This window comes from Toxorhynchites rutilus, chromosome 3 (assembly GCF_029784135.1).
Source record: "Toxorhynchites rutilus septentrionalis strain SRP chromosome 3, ASM2978413v1, whole genome shotgun sequence".
Taxonomy (NCBI): Eukaryota; Metazoa; Arthropoda; class Insecta; order Diptera; family Culicidae; genus Toxorhynchites; species Toxorhynchites rutilus.
The window spans coordinates 70,524,036-70,545,087 of record NC_073746.1 but is presented as its reverse complement, the minus strand read 5'-3'; the positions used below and the strand labels follow the sequence as shown (position 1 = coordinate 70,545,087).

General features: G+C 41.1%; 1 protein-coding gene across 1 annotated transcript in view; it reads left to right on the top strand.

Moving 5' to 3' along the window:
* LOC129777280 (very long-chain-fatty-acid--CoA ligase bubblegum) overlaps nucleotides 1–21,052 on the top strand; it is a 94,082-nt gene that overhangs the window by 25,916 nt on the left and 47,114 nt on the right. Inside the window, exons 3-4 of the mRNA XM_055783482.1 lie at nucleotides 15,884–16,018; nucleotides 16,235–16,445. Of these exons, the coding sequence (XP_055639457.1) occupies nucleotides 15,884–16,018; nucleotides 16,235–16,445 (346 nt within the window). The remainder of the gene's footprint in view (nucleotides 1–15,883; nucleotides 16,019–16,234; nucleotides 16,446–21,052) is intronic.

Sequence of the window (21,052 nt, the reverse complement as noted above, 5' to 3'; positions counted from 1 at the left end):
CTGACATTTTTTGAAGAAAATACATTATGTTATTAATAAAAAATACTGAAATCGATGAAAAAAAAAAATTTTTTTTATATGTGATTCAAAAAATTCTCATTTTTTATTTAATACCCGTTAGTAACAAACATCACTCTTACAACTTTAATTTTTCGAAAGTGATTGTCATTCCCTAAATGTAATAATAATAATAATGGGAATGTAATAATGTCATAATAATGGAAATGTAACAATGTCTTCTCTATTCAGTCGGCAAAGAGGTATTAACATTCCAATCTTTACACCCAAAAATACGCTTTCGTTCATCATTCATACGCCAGTAGAGATGTAGTAATGATGTGGTTCAAGAATACCGAACACTCTCCACCAGACGGTACTTTGTCGCTAGATAGATGATGAATGCTGTGAAATAACGAATAGCTTATTGATACTCAATCAATTGAAAACGAGCTGAGCGTAAATTTATTTATATCTATATTTTCTCTATCCACATTGTCCGTTGAACGAACGCTGCATTTGCTATTTCATGAAAAAGTGCCCTGTTTTCTGATTTGGCACCATTACTGAAAGACGTAGTTCTACGTAAAAATAGGTAGCTTCTAAATGAACAGATATTGAGGTTTGAGAAAATACTCCCAGATAAAAGGAATAACAGTTCCAATTGTGAGCTTTACCGTTTTTAATAAACTCCCGGTAATGTTCATAACACCTTATACAAAATATAAAAATATTTAAAAATAAAAATAATAGGAAAGGGAATTTGAGTGAAATTCATCGCTCGAATGATATTTTTTAAAATGTGTTCTCTGCCTTTCAGTATGTATGCGAGCCCATATAGCCGTGTTCACCATTCCTATTCTTTTTTGACGTAGGATTACGTCTTACATTAAGGGTGCCAAATCAGAAGACAGGTCACGTTTTCATGAAATAAAGTAAATGTTAATAACTATTTTTGCTGCGAACGGATTTTAACGATTTGCATACCTATCGAATCGGTAGTTTTCGAGGATTTGTTTTATATGCTATACATTACAATCCCGTAGTCCAGTCTTCCGAAAAACACTTACACATGTCCACGCGATGTGAAAATTCCATGTTCTTGTTTGAATTCGAACATGATTATCGCTAGTGTTGATTGTCTATCCCAAACACGAACAATGGTACACAAACATAAACATTTGAAAACAAACACGATGTTTATAATTCAAGAACATCATGTACAAACATATCGCCCGATGTCGCAGTATTCATTGCTTTCGTTTCGTTTCTTCTCATACACGGAAAGAAAGTATTCATCCCTCAACATTCCTTCGTAGAATACTTTTTCACAGAAACGAACTTGAAATTTAGTTCGCATTTCAAAAATTGCACGAACTAAGAGGCTATGAGTTCATGCACCAAAATATATATTTTTATTAAGGCTCAAATGGCGTCAGCCTAACGGGGCCGGGAGTTCAATATTTTGACAATGTTTGCTTACAACTATGTTAGTAATATGTAACCGATTACTCGCGGTTGGCTCGAGGTTAGTATTACAAGTGTTCTCATAATTGGGATGTTGCAGTCTTCAGTGCTCTGTTCGTGTGCCCGACATGGGATACTTCCTATTGGGATGCAGCTGACCGTTAATCAGCAACGCCCCCCTAGTCTGCACCCCATATCTAGCGTGGTGCGTCTTTTTCGACTCGAGGAATCCAGGATAGAATGATCACTAGCCGGCGCAATCATCAGCTCGTGTAGAGTTGTCATGAGCGGTACAACCTTTGGCTCTTGTTGAATCATCAGTGGACTGCACAACCTTCGGCCCGTGTATCTGTAAAGAGTGTGTGTATGTATTGCCGCGACTAAGTAAAAGTTTATAGATCGTTCATGCACATTTTGCAAGTCTGATTAAATAATCCTTGGTTTCGTTCAAAGAAAACACTCTCTGAATAGAAAGAAGCTTTCTATTTTTTTGCGTGCATGTTGGCAATTAAAGTCTGGGGAGCCGACTGCATAGCGGGCGACGTCGTACAAATGCTGACCATAAAAATAAATACCCAAAAATTAGTTTTAGATGCAACCTTCAGCGGCACACAGCAGAACCAGCAGAGAAATTTCAGCGGCTAAAACACACCATTAATTTCTCGATGTTATCACAAACTGAATGAAGGAAAAAACTAAAAGCTACACTTACACTGCACTACATATGCTATGTGTGCATGCGATTGCATCATCCTTTCTTCTCCTCTTCTCCGCTCGTTTTATAGCTCGGGTCGCGATCGTCGCGAACAAGCAGTATTGGCCATTTGTATTCAAAGATCCAGCCAAAATTGTTGCTCCCGTGGTCGAGTGGTTAGCGTCACGCCTAACATGTGTAACAATTATACGAAATGGGATGAACCCACAGTGCATATAACACTTACGCAATTACACTTTGTCCAAAGAATTTTTATATATCTACTTTCCAGAAATAAAATGGTCAGTCTCTAAAAAGTATCCCGTGCGAGTTGATGCGTTTAATATCCGAAAACTGTAGTCTTGATGTATCCCCCCTTCACATACTGTAGACAGGATAGATAACTCGGGTAATGCCGAATTAGAGCGTGTAAAACTAGTCGGTGGTGTTAATCGCGAATATATTCCGTGTAGGAATTTCGCGGTGGTGATACGCTAGAGTACGTGTGAGGCACGGAATCGAGACTGCAAAACCGCATGCCGCTTAATCATTCGAAGTGGTAGCAAGGGCAATATAGCTAGAATCGAGCGGTGTAGCTAGCTATTTTGTGTGAGCGTAAAGCTAGTTGAAGTGGTGGATTTAATAGAGTTAGCTTCTTGCTACTAATCCCAGACCAACGACCGCGTGGTCGAACTAGAGCCGTGTTATTCAGTACAGTTGAGTACTGGCTGAAAGGGTTATTGTGCGTCGGAGACAATAGACGGATAGCTCTGACAGGGTAGTATTCAACTCTCTCAACTCTGACTCTAACCGACGGTGCGACACGTTGGATGTTGCAAGTGTGGCCTATACGTGAGGGCTGTGAGAAGAGTTCGTCACGTTGCACTACTGCGGAGAACTCGCTTTGGAGCGAGGGTTATGAGTGACAGTGATCCTGAGCTATTCTTCGAAGAAGCGTTGCTGAATTTGAGTATCGCGAGTGATTCCGATGAACACTCTGAATCGACAGTAATCCCGAAAAAACTTAACAGTGGTTTACCGCCGAACGTAGTTGATCGAAAGGAGAAATACAAACGTGCGAAGAGCTGGAAGATGGAAGAACAACTACGAGCCCAGATTGAAGCACTCAAGTTGGAGCTTGATCAGGTGAAGCAGGCGACACAAGGTAGTTCGCAAGTAGTGGTCAGCGGTAGTAGTAGTGCAAATGCGGCAAGAGTACTCGATTTTCGTGAGCTGAAAGAGTATGTCTCCACGTTTGACCCGAAGATACCGTCAAGTTTATCGGCCGATACATGGGTAAAGTTTATAGACGATATTGGTGATGTGTACGAGTGGTCATCGGCCATACGATTACACTGCGCTAGATTGAATATCGGTGGTTGTGCGAAGTTGTGGTTGGACGGTTGTCCGAAGGCTTGGCGAGAGTGGAGATCGTTCAAAGCCGAAATCGTCAAGGGGTTTCCGTTGAAGAAAAACCCCATCTACTATCACAATCTGCTATCCTCTCGCAAATGGAAGTCCGGAGAGACTGTAGAGGAGTATGTGTATGAGATGCTGGCATTCGGGAGAAAAGGTGTCTTCGGCGAAGAAACCACGGTGACGTACATTACAAGTGGACTTCGTCAATATGTGAAACGTGCGGGAATGACGATAGGCAAGGTAGATACGGTGGAGAAGTTGCTTGAAGAGCTCCGGTGGATCGATCGTGTTGATGCAGTAGTACTCCCCAAATTCGAACCTAGCCCGCCTGGGCATTCTAGTCAACGGAACAGTGAGTCTTTTGTTGATGTTTGCAGTTTGCAGTGCCACCAACCGGGGCATATTGCACGACGTTGTCCTAATGTGGTGTGCCATCTATGCAAAAAAGAAGGTCACATGAAGAAAGAGTGCCCTAAGACTAGCCACAAACGGGAGTCAAAAGGTCTAAACTCTAAGACGATGCAGATGTTGGACCAGAAGAATATTTTCGTCAAAAATGTGCTGGTGGATGGTGTTACGATGAAAGCACTCGTTGACACAGGAGGAAAGGTGTCGACCATACAGGAAAAGATGGCGAAGAATGTGGGAGAAGTGAAACCTAGCCAGAAAGTCCTCCGAGGATTCGGGAAGAGAGAGATCAACGTTACGTCGAAAGTGTGCGCTGATTTGCAGGTAGACGGTGTGATTTTACCTGTTGAGCTTCAGGTGGTGCCGACCTGGGCCCAAGATACGGCAGTGATTTTGGGCGAAGATATCATCGATCGTGACGGACTTGTGATGGTGAAACGCAAAGGGGACGTTAAGTTTGAATGGGAGGCTGCAGCTAAACCCTCATCACCATCGGGTGAACATTCTCGGGCGAATGGTAGTAATGATGACTCTGTGGTTCGCATGTATACAATCGACGTTGAATCCGAAGTAGAACCAATAACCGAAGAGCAGATAAAAAGCGATGGTCCGGCTGGCTACAATGTGCGTTTGTGCCAGTTGGTCAACAGCTATCGAGACTGCTTTGCCATGCGGATGAGTGAGATAGGTTGTGCTACTTCAGCCGAAATGAAGATCAGTTTGATCAGTGATGAGCCTGTATACGTGAAACCTCGGACGCAGGAGTATGTCCGAGAGAGTGTTTTATCGGAGTTGGTACATGAGATGCTTGAAGCTGGAATCATAGCCGAAACCGAGTCGCCTTACAATAGTCAAGTTGTTTTTTTTTTTTTTTTATTTATATCGTTTATTTTTACAGGCTCAGTTACATAGGTTTAAAGGAGCCGAACTCCTTACTGTATTGTTACTAGTATATATACATTTTTCCTTAATTCTAATGTTAATAATATAGGAAACCGATTACTCGCGGTCAACTCGAGTTTAGAAGGGTGACATATTTTCTTCAGGAAAAGGAGGGGATATGAGGATATGTTGACATTGATCACACTCACACTCTCAATCACACTCATCACACTCAATTCTTAAACCTATCTTATATCTAATATGTATTTACATTTCATCTTATTCTTAAGAAGGGATCCGATCTCTCACAAAGGAAAAGGAAAAGGAAAAACTAAGGGTATAAGGACAATCACACACGAAGATCGATAGCTTTAAGGAATACATATATTTGGGACATGTAATCAAGGTCTAACCGAGCCAACACGTCTCTCACCGGCACATTGGGCTGCCTTCCTCGGGCCCGAAGGGTGACTACTAAATTCGATCTGGCGACAAGATACAGCTCGCACGACCAAACAACGTGCTCGATGTCGTGGTAACCTTGGCCACAAACACAAAGATTGTTGTCGGCAAGATTAATACGAAAGAGTAGCGCATCTAACGAACAGTGATTGGACATGAGTCGGGAGAAGGTGCGAATAAAGTCCCGACTCAAGTCCAGACTTTTGAACCATGGTTTGAGGCTAACCTTAGGGATAATCGAGTGAAACCACCGGCCCAATTCATCTTCGTTCCATTTGCGTTGCCAGTTAACTATGGTATTTTTGCGGACTAAAGAATAAAATTCATTGAAGGCGATTTGACGCTGATAAATATCGCCTTCAATTGCACCTACCTTTGCTAATGAGTCAGCCCTCTCATTACCCAGAATTGAGCAATGTGAAGGGACCCAGACAAAGGTAATGACATAACAGCGTCTGGATAAAGCACTCAAAATTTCTCGTATTCTCTCAAGGAAGTACGGCGAGTGCTTTTCCGGCCTCACTGAACGGATAGCTTCGACAGAGCTAAGACTATCCGTTACAATGTAATAGTGTTCAATAGGTCGTGAGGCGACGCTGTCCAGCGCCCAGTGTATCGCTGCCAATTCAGCAATATACACTGAGCAAGGATTCTGAAGACTGTGTGAGGTGCTAAAAAATTCGTTGAACACTCCAAATCCTGTGGACTCATTCATAGAGGACCCATCAGTAAAGTACATATTATCACAATTGATATCCCCATACTTTGCATCGAAGATCGTTGGAACGATCCTCGATCGAAGATAATCTGATGTTCCATGGATATCCTGCTTCATGGACAGATCAAAATGCACAGAGGAATTGATGTAGTCAGGAAAACAAACACGGTTGGGAATATACGAAGAAGGATCAACCTGCATGGAGACGAATTCATTATATGAGCTCATGAATCCAGAATGAAAATTTAGCTCGATCAGCTGCTCAAAATTTCCGATCACCAATGGGTTCATAACCTTACACCGGATGAGGAACCGAAGAGATAATAAATTGAAGCGATCTTTTAGTGGGAGTAGGCCTGCCAAAACCTCGAGACTCATGGTATGCGTTGAGGGCATACATCCCAACGCGATACGGAGACAAAGATACTGAATTCGCTCGAGTTTAATGAGGTGTGTTTTGGCAGCTGATTGAAAACAGAAACTGCCATACTCCATCACTGAGAGAATAGTTGTTCGATACAACATTATAAGATCTTCGGGATGGGCTCCCCACCAGGTGCCGGTAATTGTACGGAGAAAGTTTATTCTTTGTTGACATTTTTTACTCAGATACCTAATATGGGCCCCCCAAGTACATTTAGAGTCGAACCAGACCCCAAGATACTTGAATGACATAGCATGAGTGATCGGTTTACCCAAAAGTTGAAGCTTTGGTTTTGCTGGTTTATGCTTCCTAGAAAAAACCACCATCTCTGTTTTCTCCGTGGAGAATTCGATCCCTAGCCCAATGGCCCAGGTTGAAAAATTGTTCAAAGTATCTTGTAAGGATTCTTGCAGGTCGGATTCGTTTGATCCTACGACAGACACCACTCCATCATCTGCAAGTTGTCTTAGGCTGCAATTTTGTGTAAGGCAATTGTCAATGTCGCTTACGTAGAAGTTGTACAAAAGGGGGCTTAAACATGAGCCCTGGGGGAGTCCCATGTAAGAGACCCGACTTACTGCCGAATCTCCGTGAGAAAAGTTCAAATGTTTCTCACAAAGCAAGTTATATAACATATTATTCAATAGAGGCGGCAGACCCCGAGATTGTAATTTGTCTGACAAAACCTCTATTGAAACAGAATCAAAGGCCCCCTTTATGTCCAAGAATACTGAAGCCATTTGTTTTTTTTCGGCGTAAGCCAGTTGAATTTCTGAAGAAAGCAACGCAAGACAATCATTCGTCCCCTTGCCCCTGCGGAACCCATATTGTGTATCTGAGAGTAGGCCATTCGTTTCAACCCATCGATCAAGGCGAAACAAGATAATTTTCTCCAACAATTTCCGTATACAAGACAGCATTGCTATTGGGCGGTACGAATTGAAGTCGGACGCGGGTTTTCCGGGTTTTTGAATAGCTATAACTCGTACTTGTCTCCAATCATCTGGAACAATATTATGCTCCAGAAACCGATTGAATAAGTTCAACAAGCGATGTTTCGCCACATCAGGGAGATTTTTCAGCAAGTTGAACTTAATTCTATCCGATCCCGGAGCAGAATTGTTACATGAAAGGAGAGCAAGAGAGAATTCTACCATCGAAAACTCGGAATCAAGATCGCACCTATCTTGTGGTATATCTCGAATAATTCTTTGCACTGGAGCGGAATCGGGACAAACCTTTCGTGCAAAATTAAAAATCCATCGATGTGAATATTCCTCGCTTTCATTGGATGAAGAGCGATTTCTCATGTTTCGAGCCACTTTCCATAATTTTTTCATTGACGTTTCTCGTGACAAACCTCCCACGAAATTTCGCCAATAAGCACGTTTTTTCCCTTTGATCAAGTTTTTAAATTGATTTTCAAGGTCCAAATACTTCTGAAAATTTTCAGGGGTTCCACGTTTCCGAAAAGCTTTAAATGCATTCGATTTATCTCCATAAAGCTTGGAACACTGGCCATCCCACCATGGATTGGGAGGCCTTCGACGAATAGTGGAACCTGGGATGGGTTTCGTTTGAGCGCGAACCGCGCTGCCATATATCAAACGAGAAATGAAGTTATACTCCTCCAATGGAGGCAAACCATCTCTGGAATTGATGGCTAGAGCAATCGCGTCCGCATATTTTTTCCAGTCAATGTGTCTTGTGAGGTCGTATGCCATGTTTATTGATTCAGAAGAATTCAACCCATTGGTGATAGAAATTTTGATTGGCAAGTGGTCACTACCGTTGGGATCCTGGATTACATTCCACTTGCAATCTAACGATAGTGAATTCGAGCAAAGCGAGAGGTCAAGAGCACTTGGTTTAGCAGGAGGTTTAGGTACACGTGTTGTTTCCCCAGTGTTCAAAACGGTCATATTGAAGCTGTTACAAAGGTCATATATCAACGATGAACGATTGTCGTCGTACTGTTCCCCCCAGGCAGTTCCGTGAGAGTTGAAGTCTCCCAAGATTAATCGTGGCTCAGGAAGGAGTGAGCACATGTCAACAAGTTGCTTGCGGCTAACCGCAGCTCTCGGAGGCCAATACAAGCTGACTATACAGAGGTCTTTGCCTCTGATGTTTGCATGACAAGCAACAGCTTCGATCCCTCCAATAGGTGGAAGGTCAATTCTAAGAAATGAGTGACACTTATTGATCCCCAATAGTACCCCTCCGTATCTGTCATCACGGTCCAAGCGTATTATATTAAAATCGTGGAAAGAGAGATCATTTTGAGAAGAGAGCCAGGTTTCGGATAGAGCAAAAACATCACAATTGAGTTTATGAATTAGAAATTTGAATGTATCCAATTTAGGGATAAGACTACGACAATTCCACTGTAAAACAGTGATATCTCCGACCTCTCTATTTAAATTAGACATCAAGAGAGATAATCATTGCAAGGAGGGGCCATGTTTGCATCAATTGCTGCAAAATTGTCTTTAGTACTGGAAGCATTGCGGTGACAATGGTTCTGATGGAGTCGGAAACATTAAAACACGTGAAGATTTGATCCACAAGGTCAGACAACTTTATAAATCCCGATTGGGAAGTTGAACTTGACGGAAAAACAGGGACAGTTGGGGTTTTTGATGTCCCCTCGAGTGCTGGGTCGTTCGAAGGTGAACTATTACCACGGAGGCCAGGAGGGACCTGATTTTGCTTATCCGCTGCACTCGATTTTTTGGGCAAGCTAACAGGGGGTATCACCGGAGGGACTTGTCCTTGAACTTTGGGAGTGGTCACATTTTTGCGCCGGGAATTCCCTTGAGAAATAAACGGCGTGCCCCCGTTAGCTGTATCCGCTTCCATTTCGTCAACTGGCAACGTAGCGAAGACATTGTGTGTATTGATTGGTTGTTGTTCTTGAGGTCAAGTTGTTTTGGTTCCGATGAAAAACAACGAATTTCGGTTGGCAGTTGATTACCGCTTGTTGAACTCGCGTACCGTGAAAGACAAATTCCCGATGCCAGACATAGAGTCGTGTCTCCGAAAATTGGCAGGTGCGAGACTGTTTGTGACGGTTGACCTCTACAGTGGATATTATCAAATTCCACTAGAGCCCGAAAGCCAAAACTATACGGCGTTCTCGACGGTAGATGGTCATTGTCGCTTCCTTCGCATGCCATTCGGTTTGTCTAACGGGTGTGCAGTGTTTCAAAGGGCGATGAATAAGATCGTGGAGAAGTTACGAAAACAGAAAATCGTAGCGGTGGCATACATTGACGATTTGATTCTGCCGGGCAATAGTGGAGAAGAATTGTTGACTAAGTTGGAGAAACTGTTACTTGCATTGCGAGAAGAAGGATTTACGATAAACTTAAAAAAGAGCCAGTTCTTTAAATGCCAAGTCGATTTTTTGGGATTCGAAGTGAGTGCGGTAGGTGTACGGCCCGGTGAGACGAAAATTAAGGCTGTCTCTGAGTTCCCTGTTCCGGAGAATGTGCGTACGGTCCAGCAGTTTCTGGGGCTGTCAGGGTTCTTCAGAAGATTTGTGCAGAACTACAGTATCATTGCGGAACCCTTGTTTCGCTTACTGCGGAAAGAGGTTGAGTTTGTGTGGGCAGCAGAACAACAGCAGGCGTTTGAGCGGATAAAGAGCTTGTTGGTGACCCGACCTATACTAGTATGCTATACGGTGCTATACGATCAGAATGCAGAAATAGAATTGCATATGAATGCTTTGAGCGCAGGAGTGGCGGGGATTTTGCTGCAAAAAGTGGATGAGTGTTGGAAGCCGGTGAGCTACTTTAGCAAGAAAAACTCGAAGACAGAAGCGGTTTATCACAGTTATGAGCTCGAAATGTTAGCTGTGGTGGCGAGCGTTGAGCGTTTTCGACAGTATTTTGTTGGCAGATTTTTTGTGATTAAAACGGACTGTTCGGCCATCCGTGATGCGTATTCGAAGAAAGAATTAAACAAAAGGGTAGCCCGATACTTTTTGAAATTGCTCGAGTATAATTTCCGTATCGAGCACCGAGTTGGGTCAAAGATGCAGCATGTCGATGCCCTGAGCCGGTCACCGATTGAAGAACCGCGAGAAATCGAAACCGTGGCCGAGTGTATCATGGTTCTGGAGCTATCCAACATGGATTTCCTCGTCAGTATGCAGCGGCAAGACAGTCGGCTGACGGACGTAATTGATAAGCTGAATCGTGACCCGATGTGTGATGAAGACCGTCAAATACAACAGAATTATGCATTGGAAAATAATCGACTGTATCGAATAGTGGGGAACAAAAAGTGCTGGGTAGTTCCGTACAATGTACGTTGGCGTATAGTGAAACGCTACCACGATGAGAAAGGACATTTTGGTGAGCAGAAAGTGGTGGCTATGATCCAGGAGTTGTTCTGGTTCCCGAAGATGCGGAAGTACGTACGTGCGTATATCGCAGCGTGCCCAAAGTGTGCGTTTTTCAAGTAGAAGCAAGGCCGTCCTGAGGGATTCCTCAATCCGATCCCTAAGACGCCCATACCGTTCTATACAAAGCATATGGATCACTTAGGACCGTTTCCTAGGTCCTCGAAGGGAAATGAACATATTCTGGTGCTAATCTGTGGATTTACAAAGTTCTTCCTGATGAAGGCAGTGAAGTCAACCAATGCTCAACCAGTGGTGTGGATGCTGGAGGAAATGTCGAGTGTTTTTGGGTTACCGTCCCGAATTGTGACCGATCGAGGATCCGCATTTACCTCGAATATACTGCGGATGTACTGTGGAGACTATGGCATAGACCATGTGTTGGTAGCGGTAGGAACCCCGAGAGGAAACGGGCAAGTAGAGCGCAGTAATCGCACCATATTGACCGCCATTCGTACCATGGTGGATGAAGCTGATCGAAAGTGGGACGAAAAGGTGAAATCAGTGCAGAGTGCGATAAATACAGCGCCGAACGCAACGACGAACTTCTCTGGTGTTGTCGTACCGGCCTAAAGATGTCGTCCAGAACGAAATTGTTGCGGTAATAACGGTGGAAAGTGACGATGTCCGGATGCCGTCAAGGGAGCTACGTGAACGAGTGCAGCACGCCACGCAGATGAATCAAGCGCGGCAGAAGAGATACTTTGACGATCATCGACGTGAAGCAGAAAGGTACCAGGTAAACGATTTGGTCCTGGTGGCTAAGGATCAGTACGTTCCGGGTGGAAGTCGAAAATTGGAGCCCCGGTTCAAAGGTCCTTTCATCGTGTCCAAGGTGTGTGCTAATGACGAAATCAGGACTGTTCCTGGTTTCGAGGCGCCGAGAAAGTTCACTACGGTTTACTCGGCGGACCGGATGAAACGTTGGTGCAATGTAGCCGATTTGGAGGAAACAGTGCGTAGCAACGATGACAATGAGGAAGAAGAAAACATTGTTGAAAATTAAATTACTCGTGTTTTTGTGAACTATTTGAATTCGATGAGGACATCGGTGAAGTCTGGGTGTCCGGATGTAACAATTATACGAAATGGGATGAACCCACAGTGCATATAACACTTACATAATTACACTTTGTCCAAAGAATTTTTATATATCTACTACCCAGAAATAAAATGGTCAGTCTCTAAAAAGTATCCCGTGCGAGTTGATGCGTTTAATATCCGAAAACTGTAGTCTTGATCTATCCCCCCTTCACACATGTCACTGCTGAATAATTCAATTTTAGTACTTGTTCAAATAGCTAATAATAGCGAATGTTACATGAATTCAATACATAAATTGATGCGTGCACTAAATAATTATATCAAATGTGAAAAACTCTCATATCAATCGATGTTTATTTTGTTCAGAACAGAAAAAGAGGTTTATTTTATTTGCCCAATATTTTAGACGAAGCATCCATTGTCATGAAAGGAAAGCATTTTTTCCATGTCAACATACCAACACACCACGCATTGAGTGGTGGTGGTGTGGTGTCCGATTCGCTTCTTCTACTCTACGCACTGCCGGTGCTTGGGGTGAAAATGCAAGAGAAACTGTACACCATGTTCGAACATCATGTGAAACATTGGGATTAAACATCGTATGTCCAAACATACCACGAATACAAACATGTCACATTTTCTAACATAGGTACGAAAAAATCATGTTTGTACTCAAACACAAAACTGTGAACAGCAGCGTGGACATGTTTATTCCGGACGCAGTGTTTTTTGTGAATAATGGAAGACTGCCGTAGTCTGTATATAGTTGAAATTGATGAAAATTGGAAGCAATCCCATTTCCCCATACATTTGTTCTGTCCATTTGTGTGCTTTTCCGAACAGAGCTGTCAACAACGGGCAACTTATGCAGCCGCTAGAATAGAAACAACGAAGGGGGACGGCGAAAAGAGAAAATAATATTCGGAATGATAAACCAACAAATTAAAAAAAAAGATTGCGTAGTCCTACGTCCTAAGCGATCGTGTCTTCGATACAATCTCTGGATTTTTTTTCTACGAGAAGAAGCTACTTCATTTAAACAATTGAATAAAGTTTGTAATCAAATTTCATACATTTTTTTTCCCAAAATATATTTTTTATTAAGGCACATGTGGCGTTAGCCTGACGGGGCCGGGAGTCCAATATTTTGACAATTTTTGTCTTACAACTATGTTAGTAATATGTAACCGATTACTCGCGGTTGGCTCGAGGTTAGTATTACAAGTGTTCTCATAATTGGTATGTTGCAGTCTTCGATGCTCTGTACGTGTGCCCGACACGGGATACTTCCTATTAGGATGTAGCTGCGTGGTGCGTCTTTCTCGACTCGAGGAATCCAGGATAGAATGGTCACTAGCCGGCGCAATCATCAGCACGTGTAGAGTTGTCATGAGCGGTACAACCTTTGGCTCTTGTTGAATGATCAGTGGACTGCACAACCTTCGGCCCGTGCATCTGTAAAGAGTGTGTGTATGTATTGCCGCGACTAAGTAAAAGTTTATCGATCGGATAGGAGGGATATGAAACGGGGAAACAACGAAGGAAACATCATTAAACGTTGACATCGGCGTTTCTGAGGAACAAGTATAGATGAAGCAGAAGATCAGGATCACGGCTACCTAAGATATCCCGGACGGGGATATCCGATTGTCTGCCTTGTGCTCTCAGTGCTCTAGAGAGCTGAGAGCGAGCAGCATGGAACCGGATACACGACCAGACAACATGCTCGATGTCGTGGTAGCCATCGCCACAATCACAAAGATTGTTTGCTGCGAGCCCAATGCGATAGAGATGCGCGTTTAGGTTGTAGTGATTGGACATAAGCCGAGATATCACGCGAATGAAATCACGACCTACATTCAATCCCTTGAACCATGCACTCGTCGAGACCTTAGGGATAATCGTGTGTAACCAACGACCGAACTCATCTTCACTCCACATGCGCTGCCAACTAACGAGTGTGTCCTGACGAGGAATGTAAAAAAATTCATTATGGGCAATTTGCCTTTCAAAAAGTGTGCCTTCTGAAGCGCCCACCTTAGCTAGCGAGTCCGCTTTCTCATTCCCCGGAATCGAGCAATGAGAGGGAACCCATGCTAAGGTAATCTTGAAGAATTTTTCGACCAAAACACTCAATAGATGTCTTATTCTTGTTAGGAAATAAGATGAGCGTTTATCAACTTTCATTGAGCGGATTGCCTCTATTGAGCTGAGACTGTCTGAAAAAATAAAATAATGGTCGATGGGCAGTGTTTCAATGATCCCTAGAGCATAGTATATCGCACCCATTTCTGCGACATACACGGAACAAGGATCTTTGAGTTTGAAAGAGGCACTGGAATTTTCATTGAAGATGCCGAAGCCAGTGGACCCGTTTATGTATGAACCGTCAGTAAAGAACATTTTATCAGATCCAACTTTCCCATATTTTTCCGAAAATATCGACGGAATAACATTGGAGCGTAGGTGATCTGGTATTCCATGGATTTTTTGTCGCATGGACAGATCAAAAATGACAGAGGAATTGCAAAAGTATGGGAAGCAAACTTGGTTGGAGATACCTGGTGAAGGGTGCACGTCGTGGGTAAGGTACTCATGGTATAAAGACATAAAACTTGACTGAGGAGTCAGTTGTAGTAGATTTTCGAAGTTATCAATCACCAATTGATTCATGATCTTGCAACGGATGAGAAATCTGTAGGATAATTCTGTGAACCGAAGAGTAAGCGGGGGTACTCCTGCCAAAACTTCGAGACTCATCGTATGTGTCGAATGCAAACACCCCATGGCTATACGCAAGCAACGATATTGTATCCTCTCCAGCTTGAGAATATGAATTCTGGCAGCTGATCGGAAGCAAAAACTGCCATATTCTAACACTGATAATATCGTTGTTTTGTACAAGTGAATGAGGTCTCCTGGATGGGCACCCCACCATGTTCCGGTTATTGTTTGGAGAAAATTGATTCTTTGCTGGCATTTCTGTTTCAAATACGCAATGTGTCTCCCCCAGGTACACTTAGAATCAAAATATACACCCAGGTATTTGAAAAACATAGAGTGTTGGATCGTTTTGCCGGATAGGTGAAGCTGGAATTGGGCGGGTTCGTGCTTCCTAGAAAAAACGACCATTTCAGTTTTCTCCGTAGAGAATTCGATACCCAGCTTGAGGGCCCACGTGAACAGATTGTTCAGGGTATCTTGCAACGACTTTTGCAGAACGACGGGATTAGTACCCGTGATGGAAATAACTCCATCGTCTGCAAGTTGTCTCAGCGTGCAGTCTCTAGTTAGACAATCATCTATATCATTGACGTAAAAACTGTACAAGAGGGGGCTTAGGCAGGAGCCTTGCGGTAGGCCCATAAAACTGTAACGAGCAGATTTTGAGTTGCCATGAGAGAAATTCATATGCTTTTCTGACAGTAAATTGTACAGGAAATTATTCAGAATTGGTGAAAGTCCACGATTATGAAGCTTCTCTGAGAGAATTTCCATGGAAACTGAATCAAATGCCTCTTTGATATCGAGAAAAACGGACATGTTCTGTCACTGCCTCATCACATTCAAAAAGGTAGAATTCAACGCTGCTATTATTCTTGTTGCCCTATCCAATAAAAGGTATTTTTTTTTGGCAGAAATTAACGCACAAGTCAAATGTACTGATTTGGATGACGCTTGTGGGAAACAAAAATACAAGTATTTTATAACAATAAAATTTTGCGTATTTTCGAGTAAAAAGTACATAAGGGTTGATGTGAGACATTCAAGTGAATGTAACATCCTGATTAAGTTTGTATTTTACATTGTTATTTTTGTTCTATGGATTGTATTTTATTTTCTGATCAATTAAAAAAAATATGTTTTCGAAAGGTAGTCTATAAAAAGAGTCTCTTTCTATTTTGATCATCTCGCCCAAATGCGCCATTTAACATGATTCCCCAACTCCGTTTCTTCCAGTGAATACCGGGACCGGGTGCATAAGATGGCGAAGGTTTTCATCAAGCTCGGTCTGGAGCCCCACCATACGGTCGGTGTGCTGGCCTTCAATAGTCCCGAGTGGTTTGTCTCCGAGCTGGCGGCCATTCACGCCGGGTAAGTATCGGCTCGAGAAGTGAGCCCAACACTAACATTTATCGTCCCTAATCAGCAAAGCCAATCAACAAACATACACACATACATACACCGGTCCAGAAATTGGGAGGGGCGAGAATGATGCTGATGTGGAATGATAATCAATCTTATCCCGCTCCCCGGTTCTCTGTTGTTGTTCTTTGTTGATTGCTTTTTTCACTCTTTTCACCCCATTAGTGGTATTATTACCGGTGTGTATACAACCAACTCTGCTGAATCGGTTCGACATGTGCTGGAGAGCTCCCGGGCCAACATTGTGGTTGTGGACGATGCCAAGCAGATGGAGAAAATTCATTCGATCAAGAGCCAGCTACCGCATCTGAAGGCGGTTATCCAGACAACCGCTCCATACGCGCCGTACGTTAGACGAGAGGATGGATATTATAGGGTATGTCACAGTTACTTTAAAACTAGTTCTAAATTTCTCCTTTATTCGACTCACCTGAAACCATCGAATTTGGGGCAAAATTAAAGCTGTGGGAGTATCTCACAAGAGAAAAAAAACTACCCGTCAGAGACTGTCATGTTTGCTGTGACATAGCCATCATAGCAGCATATTGACTGCGGGGGGCCAGGCGGAAATGTAAGAAAACAATGCTTCTTATCTGCCTGCGTTATCTCAACCTTGTGTTGGGATGTGTCCTTTTTGGCAGAGTACGGAAACCGCGCGGAAATGAAAGACATGTCTGCTCTCTGTCGCAGCAATTTATAACACATTTCGTTCCATGGCTCTGACAGCTCTGGTGGTCGGGATTGGATTGATGCAGGTGGCCTTTGTGGGTTCCTTTCTTCATTCATCTTTCAACACTCGATCTTCGGTGAAAGTGTTTCACTTCAGTGTTGTTTTTCTTGCCATGCTTCGCTCAATTGCTGTGTGGTTTTTTTTCTTGTGGGGCGACAAATATATGTCGCAAGCGTTGGCACAAATTGAAAGTTTCACTTCATAGCTACCTTCTGGAATTGCGTTCCGTTGTTGGATTCGAGTGTGACGCAATAGATTTCCCCCGAGGGTACCACAAGTGTATTTATTTTGAAATAGATGTATACATGCGCCGTTGTTTGAATCAGAATCAAGGGAGTTCGAGTTGGTCCCAGTTTATTTCATTATTGATTATTGTGAATACTATGTTATTTCTCCGACATTTGGATTGTAGAACTACGTTCAGTCAGAGTCTAGTCTTTCTGGTAAAAATATTTGTGATCACCCTAATTTTCAACATCAGCTTTCGGAAATGTTGACAAATTTTTCAAAATAAAAATTTCCATTTATATAGGGTGGTTCGTGCTGCAACCAAAGACGCCCAAATCGAGAACAATTATCGGTATATCACACGTGAATTTGTCGACTCTCTATAGATATCATAAACCATTGTTCATGAGCATCTTGTGGAGCTTGGTTGCGTAAATCGCAACAATGCATGGATTGCACAAAATTCGACCGAGGAACATTTGATGATTGTGTAACATTTACCCGAAAGACATCCACCCGAATTTTAATCACCTCATATACGTAGAAGAAAGTTGTCAATTTTAAGCAGTCATGAAATAATGAAATCGGGTAAAAAACAAAAAGAAAATAAGACAGACCAACGCATTGAAAGAGATAGAAGTTGGAAAACTAGGAAAAAACTAGAAGTTGGAAAACTTGGAAAATAGGGTGACTAAAATTGTCGATGAAATAAAAAAATATAACTTTCTTATCTTTATAGATAGAGGTAAACATAGTTCGACAATGTTGTAGCTCTAATTATTTGAGACATCTTTGTAGAACAAAGTTTTTCTCTATCTCTTGAAATAATCGATATAGCGCCTTTTTTCTAAGTTACGTTAGGGTCACCATGAAAAAAAACTGTGTTTTTGCTCTAACTTTTATATTTCCAATTTTACATGAAAACTGTCTTCGAAAGACTCTCAGAACTCACTAATACAAACATTTTGCGATGCAGAACTTGTCAATACCTCAACTTTACTCAAAGTTATTTATATTTCTTCCCAAAAAACACGCTCTTTTCATTTGTTTGTCATTCTTTCTGGGGCAAACATAAAAAATGTTTGTTAACGGAATTTGAAAGAACAGATTTCACTCTATATAATATGTGATTTTCAAAACTATGTTATTTTTTGTTAAATCTTTGTTAAATTAAAATGTTAAAAACTATGTTAAATTAAAATTGAAACCATGAGTTTTTGGATGAAAACTCATCAATAACTTTGAGCAGGATTAAGATATTGACATGTTCTGCATCGCAAAATGTTGGTCATGATAAGCTCTAAAAGTCGTACGAAGACCATTTTGATGTAGAATTTGAAATATAAAAGTTAGAGCAAAAAAATCCGTTCTTTCATAGTTACCCTAATGCAACTCACATAGAAAGCGCTAAAAACAACTTTGTGGGAGAGATTTATTGTTTAGACCAAAACTGTCTTAGATAAAGTTGTTACATATGAGCGCTCATTTTTATGTTATCAAAAATAGGGTGACCAAAATTGTCGATAAAATGAAAAATCTAACTTTATAGATCTGTCTTCGTACGACTTTTAGAGCTTATCAATACCAACATTTTGCGATGCAGAACTTGTCTATATTTTAATCCTACTCAAAGTTTTTGATGGTATTTTACCCAAAAACTCATGATTTCAATTTTAATTTACTCAAACCCGAAAAATAACATAGTTTTGATCACACATCATGAATCACACATCATGTAGGGTGAAATATGCTCTTTCAAATGCAGCCAAAAAACTTTGTTTATGTTTGCCCCAGAAAGAATGACAAACAATTGAAGCGAGCGTATTTTTTGGGAAGAAATATCAATAACTTTGAGTGAAGTTGAGATATCGACAAGTTCTGCATCGCAAAATGTTGGTATCGATAAGCGCTAGAAGTCGTACGAAGACAGTTTTGATATAGAATTAGAAATATAAAAGTTAAAGCAGAAAAAACATGTTTTTTCAAGGTCACCCCAATGCAACATAGAAAAAAGGCGCTATATTGATTAGTTTAAGAGATAGAGATAATCTTTGTTCTACAAAGATGTCTCAAATAACTGGGACTACAAAATTGTCGAACTATGTTTCTAAAGATAAGAAAGTTAGATGTTTTATTTCATCGACAATTTTAATCACCCTATTTTTGATAACATAAAAATGAGCGCTCTATCATATGTAACAACTTTGTCTAAGACTAGAGAATAACTGTCAAGAGAATAACTTTGACTTTGTCTAGAGAATAACTGTCAAGCTCTAATTGCTAATTTCCACCTAAATACGTCTCCTGCACCATTGTCGAATGGTGAAGATTTTAATTTTAGTAACAACTCTGATAATAAATTAAAAACTGCTGAACACCACCCGACAGAGTAGCTAATTTGTCAAAGAAGAAATAATCTATGAGATATCTACAAAATATAGTGCATTACATTTGCTCGGTTAATGTTTGCTTTGAAACATATAATTCATATTTCGAAACAAAAATAAACCATGCTATAGGTTTGTTTCCTATGTTTCAAATTAACCGGGCAATCAGTGGAACACAGGTTTGCTCGCGAGAGGCCGCATCCGACAGCGGGTCGACGGCCGTCATTTTATTGCGTATTTTTGTTGCCCTTTCATGTTGTTGTCATATAGTCTTATTTATTTATATATTTATTTAATCACTTTCGTCAAACAAATGTAGACTACATACTTATAAGTTAATGTTACAATGTTTTCTTAGTTTATATGTTACTTCTACGGTGTTTTTTTAGCTGTTTTTTTATTCATTGTTGTGTCAATTATTTCGCTGATTTTCAATACGCACCATGCAATTGATAGGGGCGTTGTTTGCATTGTTTTTTCTGGATGTTTTGTTTAGAAAAAAATTGCGTGTTCTTAGTTGACGGCCAGGTACATAGAAATTTGGTTTTTTCTAGTAATTCAGCTGATTGTACTCGTTGCAAAATTAGGTAATTAACAAAACAAAGCATTGCGAATTTACGGCGTTCTTTTAGTGCTCGGATGTTTATGAGCATGTAGCGTGCTTCATATGAAGGAAGTGGAAATGAGGTCCAGTTCAACTTACGGAGTGCAAATAAGAGAAACTGTTTCTGGAGTGACTCAATGCGTTCTTCATGTACGACCATATACGGGTTCTAAACGATATTATAGTATTCTAGAACGGCCTTACATGTAACTAAATAAATAAATAAATGAATAAAAGCTTTATTGTGTATGGGTCTTGGACGTTATTTGACAAAACTTAACACACTATTTCCCTTATTGATTACAGAGTTGTAGTGTTCTATGAATGTGTGCTTTTTGTTTCCTATTCTTTAAATTTCTTATTTTAGCGGTAAACTAAAAATGATATTTGCTGGTTGAATTTCTTTGTCTTCTTTTCTTCGGCACATTTCTATTATGTTATTCAGAATTTCGTGAAGAATATGTACGTATAAGTTGACATCTCGTTCGCTGTTCAATAAAGTTTGCCATTCTATGGCTTGTAGGTTACATTTGATTGCTTCGAAATTTGTCTTCTTGTATTCCGGTACTTCTTCATACTCCCAGTCTATGGGCAATTGTCTGTTATGTATAAAGATTATCAGGATTATCATTCTCAGGAGATTCGACAAAAACTCATATCCGGCACAGCGTTTTTGGAGAAACTTGGATCATTTACAACAATATTGAGGGAAGAAAATCTTGAGGTAAAAAATCAGCCTCAACTTTCAAGTATATTCTAATGAATAAACGTATCAATATGAAACGCTTACAGGGGCTTTGAGAATGCACTATAATAAAAAAAATTCTGCAAACAGTAGAACTTCTTCTTGGATGGCACTAACGTTCCCAGTGGAAGTTTTGCCTTCTCAACATAGGTATTACTTGCATCATTTTTGTTAGTAGTACCTAGTTGAGATTTCTATGCCGAATAACACGCCTTGAATGTATTCTGGAGTGACAAACTCAAACTCAAACTCATTCAAAAATAGCTCTGTATTGAAGGATCCTACATGA